Source organism: Salvelinus alpinus, chromosome 6 (assembly GCF_045679555.1).
Source record: "Salvelinus alpinus chromosome 6, SLU_Salpinus.1, whole genome shotgun sequence".
NCBI lineage: Eukaryota > Metazoa > Chordata > Actinopteri > Salmoniformes > Salmonidae > Salvelinus > Salvelinus alpinus.
This window is the reverse complement of record NC_092091.1, coordinates 29433965-29443296: the sequence shown is the minus strand read 5'-3', so window position 1 is coordinate 29443296 and position 9332 is coordinate 29433965. Positions and strand designations below refer to the sequence as shown.

Here is a 9332-nt window from a genome sequence, read left to right as displayed (position 1 = left end):
AAAAGGGGAGGGGAGCAGGGAATGAAAAAAGACAGGAGGGAGGGGGACATTCTTTCCGTGTTAAAATGCTAAGCTTTCAGTTTTAGTAAGATACGTCCTAAAGTTATGATTCTCCTCTGACCCAGGTCCCTAAGGAGCCGTTAGTCTTTACACACACACCACAGCTAGCACTGCAAGGATGATGAGCTAATGCACACACACACACAATATATAGGCATGCACACACACACACACACACACACACACCGCTGCTGTATCTCTGGCTCCAATACTGTGGCTGTAGGTCATGGAAACAGAGGGAAATTGAAGAGAGTTGGTTTGGAGAGTTGGATAGCAACTTGGCATAGTTCTCTCATCTGACACTTTGCCCTCATATTTCCATTACATTGGTTCCTCCACAGCCCAGCTCCAACCCTACTGCACCACAGACACCTCGCCAATGGCCCTGGCACTATTCTGTGCAGCCAGGGATTTGCCTCAGAACATGGGTGAATCTTCTGTAACAGCCAATTCTGTAATGGTCTGCCGCGTAAAGGGGTGGAAGTGTGGTTAAATTCAATAAGGTTCGAATATGTGTGTCCCTTTAGACACATACACAGCTTATTGAATTCAACCAACTCCTCTACTTATGTCAACAGGCCAAATGGAGACCAAACCATTGATTCCCATTCAAAATCTCAGACCACAGTGTGAATTTCAGGTCAGTGTGTGTGCGGGAGTGTATGTGTGTGCCTCTTCCGGTACAGAAAGTCTGCTTAGCCATTTAAGCAGATGCTCTTATCAAGAGCGTCTTACAGTAGTGAGCGCATACATTTTCATACTTTTTGTTGCCCGCGGGAATCAAACCCACAATCCTGGCATTGCAAGTGCCACGCTCTACCAACTGAGAGCGTGGTTATGAGGAACGGATTCAGCACTTCAACTGAAGATTCCCCTACGACTCAAATCCTATATCCCATTCATCTCTTCTAATATCCCGGACTGTCATATCTCAGAAGTCATTCCCAAATCCCTTTCCCAGTACTAGGACTGACATAGAGCAAAGGCCCCTCGTGACTACTGCCATGGATGCATTTGACTGCTTGAGGGGTTTTGTAAGGTAGCTACCTCAAATAAGCAATCTCCTGTTAGCAGAGCAGCCGTTTGCCTGTTTGTACTATGAGTATTATACATCTCTGGTTTGCACACGCTCAGATGAACAAACCTCTAGCTCTAATAGCAGCAGAGTTCCACGGAACAACACACACAGGTTTGTTTAACTATCCTTGTTGGGAGCAAACAATTGATTCCTATTCAAAATCTTATTTTCCCAAAACCTTAACTCCTAACCCTTAACTCCTAACCCTTAACTCCTAACCCTTAACTCCTAACCCTTAACTCCTAACCCTTAACTCCTAACCCTTAACTCCTAACCCTTAACTCCTAACCCTTAACTCCTAACATAGCCTTTTTCCTTGTGGGGACCGGCGAAATGTCCCCACTTGTCAAAATGTTCCTCGTTTTACTATCCTTGTGAGGACTTCCGGGTAAAAATAAAACATAACACACACATTCCACTGAAGAACACACACCCTCCACTGAGGGACAACACAGCCACGGTGTGGAAACAGAGCAGAAACACATCACTAAGATACCAGTCAGAGAGGGAAGTCAATCAATCACTCCACACTCTGTGTACACACACACGGTATGGCTGCTTCTACTGTATACAGAGTGTGGAGTGATTGTAAGAGAGAGCACTATTCCTGCCTTTTCCCATTCATATGTACCACAAGAGGAACTACAGAGAATCACGAGTTTTACTAGAGCTAATAAAATAAGAAACATTCCATCTAGTCCTCAAAGGAAAAACAGAACAAACAAACAACCACACACACAGAGAGAGACAGTGAGAGAGCGGGAGTGAGGGGGAGGGAGAGAGGTGAAGAGAGCGAGAGAGCAAGAGAAAACAAGAGAAAGAAAGTGAGCGATTGCGAGAAGACGGATGTGTTTTCCCCCTGTAGTTCATAGGGGATTCCTGGGCCTTGTTAGTGCTCAGTAAGACAGTCTGTGCTGCCAGCTCTCAACGAGGAAAAGAAGGAAAGAAAGGGGGAATAAATATAAAATGATGAAGCAGAGGAAAAATAAATAACATGTGACTTTTAATGATTTCTCCATGACTCATGTGTTAGTCCAGCTATGAGCGGCACATGGGTCAGTGTTTCCGCTGCAGTCATTTAGCTGTGGCGCCGCGCCACAGCAAAATCATTGCCGTCACGGCAAAAAAATATGGAACAACATGGGTAAAAACAATTCAAACCCCATTATATATTTACCTAGTCGGCTTGTTGTTGTGCGTTCTATGCGAGATAAATATTTCTCTCAAGACGCATTCAAGTGGCGAGTGCCATGGGGAGAGAGACATTCTCACAAACAGTCAATGCACAACAATTCTTAACGCAATCGTGAGGAACCCAGCTTTCCATTCATACTTTTTCTCAACTCCAAAATATGCGCAAACTGCACCATTTTAAACCCTGAGTTTTTTTTTAGCAGGGGCATGGTTAAGCACATTACAGCTCTGCAATTTGCAGTGAGTGCATAGGTGAGTGTAAATTGTAGGGCAACTTGGGGAAAATTGCCACCCTACCGCAAAATATTTTTGGGGGAGTGACTTAAATTGTGATGAGACAGATGAAATGTTTAGTTGAGCAATAGTGGTGGCAACCAGGGAAAGTGTTAGGGGATGATTATTATTATTATGATTACAAAGTGGTTTGTGTGAGGTACAGGCAGGGGCCGTTTTACCCCAAGTTACCCTAACAGGTAGGCCTACATTATATTCACTGTGTTCATACTAGTTTTTTGGGACATAGCATCATATTGATGAATTGTAACTAGTTAAAAGATTACACTTGGGGATCTAGCTAATGATGAGCTCAATCGGGTAAATGCAGATAGGCAACCCCATTCTTCAGCCTATTTATTTCTAGCCACTATGCTGCATCAGTTGGGCTACAGGTGATAATGCTGATTGCTAATTGCATACCTGATAATATGGACCATGCATAAGCTATATGCATGGTTCAATATGTTAAAATAATTGTAACAATACGTTTTTGGCCTCATTTCTAGAGGTGGAAATTATATTTTAGATGGTGTCAGTATACTTTTATTTTCATTCATTTTAGAGTAGAAAGTCCCTTTAAAAAGTCACCAGAACTGAGCTTCTCAGTCCTACATCAAATGGCAGGGAGAATAACGACGGGAAAGTGTCTGCATCTTACCCAGGTATGGTATGCAGGAGTTCATGCTCTGGCTGCGTATGTAGTCTCTCAGGCGCTTGTAGTTGTCTTCTTTGGCCATGAGATACTCCAACCTCTCAAACGTTGCTTTGTCCTTCCGACTCAACAACTACACAGAGACAGAGAGAGTTGAATTATTGTACACATACAGAAAATTAATTCAACATTCACAGACTAAATAAATAAAAATGGGAACATATGAAAGCAAGAGCCAAGGGAGCAAGTGAGAAAGGGATAAAAAGAGGGGGGAAAGAGCTCAAATCTGGACGTAAGAAGCACAATATCCAGCCTGGAGCCAGGAATATTGTTGTGGCGGGGGAACTGGGGATAATTTCCCTGGAATGGCCTCATTGTGATTCAAATTCATTCACTCTAATTTATTAATTTTCCGGTCACTTCAGAGTGCAATATAATACCGTGCATTACCCGGCAAGCTAAGTCTGGTTTTCAGCCCTGCCAGAAAGTGAGAGAGTGCGTGAGAGAGAGAGAGTGTGAGAGAGAAATAAAGCGAGAGAGTGACCAGTGAGTGAGAGTTTGTGTATGAGAGTTTCTTTTTTACAGGGACAGTGCACGTTAAATCAATGTTCTCGCTGAAGTTTCTGCACAGATGCTTCATATACACAAAACCAGTAGATATTCCAGTAATGACCATGTAATGACTTATGACTGGTGAGATAAAGACAATTTACATCTGCCACTGCTCTACAACACACCGTCAACACATTTTCAACCAACTCAGTTTTTTGTAAGGTGCGGTTAGAGAAAGACCATTGTTTTGAGATGCATGGACACACACAGTAACTCACCGCCCACGTCTTGGAGAGTCTATAGATAGGAGCGCTTTGTAGGCCCGACACCACAGCCATCACTGCATGCAGATTGTTTATGTCACACAGTTTCTGTTGGGAACAGAGAACACTCGAAATGTATACACACCTTTGCATTAATATAGGTTTATTGTCCACTCATGTGGAAATGAACCAAGAATCTGTTGAGAATAAACAGTACAGTGTTGTGTTCCTTACCTTGGCAGTTCGGATGTACAGACTGAGTACCTCAGCTCTGATCTTCAGGGTCTGAGCATGAAGGATCTCCCTCACCACCCAGAAAGTTGTCTGGAGACACAATCAATCAATTTGTTATTTTGCATAGCACAAAGTGATTAACGGCACCTGACACAGATGGTTAAACAGGACTTCCCAACAGAGTAGACAAACACACTCATACATGTGATTGCGGACTAAACATAACAGCTATTTAACATCAGGTATAATGTTCCTTCAGGACAGACTCAGACTACATCACACAGGTCAGATCACAATTACATTTACATTTACATTTAAGTCATTTAGCAGACGCTCTTATCCAGAGCGACTTACAAATTGGTGCATTCACCTTATGATATCCAGTGGAACAACCACTTTACAATAGTGCATCTAACTCTTTTAAGGGGGGGGGGGGGGGTTAGAAGGATTACTTTATCCTATCCTAGGTATTCCTTAAAGAGGTGGGGTTTCAGGTGTCTCCGGAAGGTGGTGATTGACTCCGCTGACCTGGCGTCGTGAGGGAGTTTGTTCCACCATTGGGGTGCCAGAGCAGCGAACAGTTTTGACTGGGCTGAGCGGGAACTGTACTTCCTCAGAGGTAGGGAGGCGAGCAGGCCAGAGGTGGATGAACGCAGTGCCCTTGTTTGGGTGTAGGGCCTGATCAGAGCCTGAAGGTACGGAGGTGCCGTTCCCCTCACAGCTCCGTAGGCAAGCACCATGGTCTTGTAACGGATGCGAGCTTCAACTGGAAGCCAGTGGAGAGAGCGGAGGAGCGGGGTGACGTGAGAGAACTTGGGAAAGTTGAACACCAGACGGGCTGCGGCGTTCTGGATGAGTTGTAGGGGTTTAATGGCACAGGCAGGGAGCCCAGCCAACAGCGAGTTGCAGTAATCCAGACGGGAGATGACAAGTGCCTGGATTAGGACCTGCGCCGCTTCCTGCGTGAGGCAGGGTCGTACTCTGCGAATGTTGTAGAGCATGAACCTACAGGAACGGGTCACCGCCTTGATGTTAGTTGAGAACGACAGGGTGTTGTCCAGGATCACGCCAAGGTTCTTAGCACTCTGGGAGGAGGACACAATGGAGTTGTCAACCGTGATGGCGAGATCATGGAACGGGCAGTCCTTCCCCGGGAGGAAGAGCAGCTCCGTCTTGCCGAGGTTCAGCTTGAGGTGGTGATCCGTCATCCACACTGATATGTCTGCCAGACATGCAGAGATGCGATTCACCACCTGGTTATCAGAGGGGGGAAAGGAGAAGATTAATTGTGTGTCGTCTGCATAGCAATGATAGGAGAGACCATGTGAGGATATGACAGAGCCAAGTGACTTGGTGTATAGCGAGAATAGGAGAGGGCCTAGAACAGAGCCCTGGGGGACACCAGTGGTGAGAGCACGTGGTGCGGAGACAGATTCTCGCCACGCCACCTGGTAGGAGCGACCTGTCAGGTAGGACGCAATCCAAGCGTGGGCCGCGCCGGAGATGCCCAGCTCGGAGAGGGTGGAGAGGAGGATCTGATGGTTCACAGTATCAAAGGCAGCCGATAGGTCTAGAAGGATGAGAGCAGAGGAGAGAGAGTTAGCTTTAGCAGTGCGGAGCGCCTCCGTGACACAAAGAAGAGCAGTCTCAGTTGAATGACTAGTCTTGAAACCTGACTGATTTGGATCAAGAAGGTCATTCTGAGAGAGATAGCAGGAGAGCTGGCCAAGGACGGCACGTTCAAGAGTTTTGGAGAGAAAAGAAAGAAGGGATACTGGTCTGTAGTTGTTGACATCGGAGGGATCGAGTGTAGGTTTTTTCAGAAGGGGTGCAACTCTCGCTCTCTTGAAGACGGAAGGGACGTAGCCAGCGGTCAAGGATGAGTTGATGAGCGAGGTGAGGTAAGGGAGAAGGTCTCCGGAAATGGTCTGGAGAAGAGAGGAGGGGATAGGGTCAAGCGGGCAGGTTGTTGGGCGGCCGGCCGTCACAAGACGCGAGATTTCATCTGGAGAGAGAGGGGAGAAAGAGGTCAAAGCACAGGGTAGGGCAGTGTGAGCAGAACCAGCGGTGTCGTTTGACTTAGCAAACGAGGATCGGATGTCGTCGACCTTCTTTTCAAAATGGTTGACGAAGTCATCAGCAGAGAGGGAGGAGGGGGGAGGAGGATTCAGGAGGGAGGAGAAGGTGGCAAAGAGCTTCCTAGGGTTAGAGGCAGATGCTTGGAATTTAGAGTGGTAGAAATTGGCTTTAGCAGCAGAGACAGAAGAGGAGAATGTAGAGAGGAGGGAGTGAAAGGATGCCAGGTCCGCAGGGAGGCGAGTTTTCCTCCATTTCCGCTCGGCTGCCCGGAGCCCTGTTCTGTGAGCTCGCAATGAGTCGTCGAGCCACGGAGCAGGAGGGGAGGACCGAGCCGGCCTGGAGGATAGGGGACATAGAGAGTCAAAGGATGCAGAAAGGGAGGAGAGGAGGGTTGAGGAGGCAGAATCAGGAGATAGGTTGGAGAAGGTTTGAGCAGAGGGAAGAGATGATAGGATGGAAGAGGAGAGAGTAGCGGGGGAGAGAGAGCGAAGGTTGGGACGGCGCGATACCATCCGAGTAGGGGCAGTGTGGGAAGTGTTGGATGAGAGCGAGAGGGAAAAGGATACAAGGTAGTGGTCAGAGACTTGGAGGGGAGTTGCAATGAGATTAGTGGAAGAACAGCATCTAGTAAAGATGAGGTCAAGCGTATTGCCTGCCTTGTGAGTAGGGGGGGAAGGTGAGAGGGTGAGGTCAAAAGAGGAGAGGAGTGGAAAGAAGGAGGCAGAGAGGAATGAGTCAAAGGTAGACGTGGGGAGGTTAAAGTCACCCAGAACTGTGAGAGGTGAGCCATCCTCAGGAAAGGAACTTATCAGGGCGTCAAGCTCATTGATGAACTCTCCAAGGGAACCTGGAGGGCGATAAATGATAAGGATGTTAAGCTTGAAAGGGCTGGTAACTGTGACAGCATGGAATTCAAAGGAGGCGATAGACAGATGGGTCAGGGGAGAAAGAGAGAATGTCCACTTGGGAGAGATGAGGATCCCAGTGCCACCACCCCGCTGACCAGAAGCTCTCGGGGTGTGCGAGAACACGTGGGCAGACGAGGAGAGAGCAGTAGGAGTAGCAGTGTTATCAGTGGTAATCCATGTTTCCGTCAGTGCCAAGAAGTCGAGGGACTGGAGGGAAGCATAGGCTGAGATGAACTCTGCCTTGTTGGCCGCAGATCGGCAGTTCCAGAGGCTGCCTGAGACCTGGAACTCCACGTGGGTCGTGCGCGCTGGGACCACCAGGTTAGAGTAGCAGCGGCCACGCGGTGTGAAGCGTTTGTATGGTCTGTGCAGAGAGGAGAGAACAGGGATAGACAGACACATAGTTGACAGGCTACAATGTCTGCAGAGAAGCTGAACTAATGGGAATGTTCATCAGATTAGCTGTTCTGTCTGCAATACTATCTTTGGGGGAAACAAGAGCACTGGAGGAGAAGAGGGGTAGGAGGGCTACTGGAATGGAGGAAAGTTCATCAGACTCCAGCCAGTGGTGGAAGAAACTTTTCTATTTTTAATACCCTCACTCTCCAAGTTAGGCATACTGTACCTCGTTTCAAAATAGGCCATCATTGCTGTCAATCGTGAATGATAATTATTTACATTTTACCGGCGAAACGGCATCTGCATGCCAATAATTTGATCACAATCAGTTTCATGGGAATATGCATGTAGATCTTCTTGAATGACTGTTTTAAAGCAGATGTGTTAAACTATTAGCCTTTCTTGCTAGCAGATACCCATTCATTTATTTATAATCCCAGCAAGCCATCCCCGCAGGAGGCCTTTTGCCTTTTGGTAGGCCAGCATTGTAAATAGGAATTTGTTCTTAACTGACTTGCCTAGTTAAATAAAGGTTAAATAAAAAACACTTCCAGTCATTGCGCTAACACTAGTTAGCATTGGCTCATGAAACTACCTCTAACTTCCTTCACACTGGAAACTGAGACATAAAGATGGTATCCCTTTAAAAATAGGATAGGAACGGCTCGTGATTATTTTTTCAATGATCTGATTGGTCAAAGTGGACAAGCCTCTGACCGGCCTCTGCAGTACACACAAGTAGCCTACAGCTCTTCATCATTCTCGACACCGCCAGAGAGGAGACGTGGAACAAACCACCATTTACCTACCTCTAGGTTGCTATAAATATTTATATGGTTTGTCATACTATAATTTTTATGTAATTTGTGGTAATTAACTATAAATCATACATAAATTATCAGAATTCAATTTCCAAAAATAGTTTTACCAGCTCTGTGTATATATAAAAAATAAAAAAAAATGTAAGGGAGCACTGCTCCCCCATGATCCAGCAGCACTACACCAGCTGATGTATCAACAGCTACCCATAAAAGGTATGTAAGAGAATGTGGTCAGAGTATGTGTGTGTGTGTGTGTGAGAACCCCCCGACAGAACAAAGTGATCTGACCAATATATCAATTGGCCAAGAGCTCAACGTCAATGAATTGGTCAGTGTCTGGTCCAACCACCCTCAGGAGAGAGGGAAGGGAAGAGAGGGAGGGAAGAGGAATGGAAAGATGGAAGAGGAGTGGTAATGGTGGGAAAATAAGCTGATATCAAACATCCTGAGTCTTTTATAGTCTAAAGCTGTCTGTACACTGTGTTCCAGAGAGAGAAAGATAGAGGGGAGAGAGAGCAAGAGAGAGAAACAAATAGAAAACAGAAAGACATGGAAGGTCTGCGAAGAAAAACGATGTAAGCACTGTGGGTTGGGTGAACTAGAGAATGAGCAGCACTTCATACTAAACTGCTCCAATGACTTATTTAGGTATTTATCTCCTGAAATTTAAAGAAAGCATTTCAGGATTTCTTGAACTGCATGTTGAGGAGAAAAAAACAATCAGCATTTTGTCAGGTGAAAACATAGAGCTTGCTGCAGTGTGTCCTGGCCTGTCATAAGACAAGTGACAATAGTTCACACCATGTCATGTACATG

At 46.2% G+C, this 9332-nt stretch overlaps 1 protein-coding gene across 13 annotated transcripts in view; it reads right to left on the bottom strand.

The window, feature by feature from the left end:
• LOC139578505 (ras-specific guanine nucleotide-releasing factor RalGPS2-like) overlaps nt 1-9332 on the bottom strand; it is a 151684-nt gene that overhangs the window by 63013 nt on the left and 79339 nt on the right. For all 13 annotated transcript variants that reach the window (XR_011675564.1, XM_071406191.1, XM_071406192.1 and 10 more), the window contains 3 exons: nt 4310-4399; nt 4091-4183; nt 3267-3393 (listed from right to left, as the gene is read on the bottom strand). Coding sequence is in view for 12 of the 13 variants with exons in the window: in XM_071406191.1 (XP_071262292.1) it covers nt 3267-3393; nt 4091-4183; nt 4310-4399 (310 nt within the window). In the remaining variant the exon portion in view is untranslated. The remainder of the gene's footprint in view (nt 1-3266; nt 3394-4090; nt 4184-4309; nt 4400-9332) is intronic.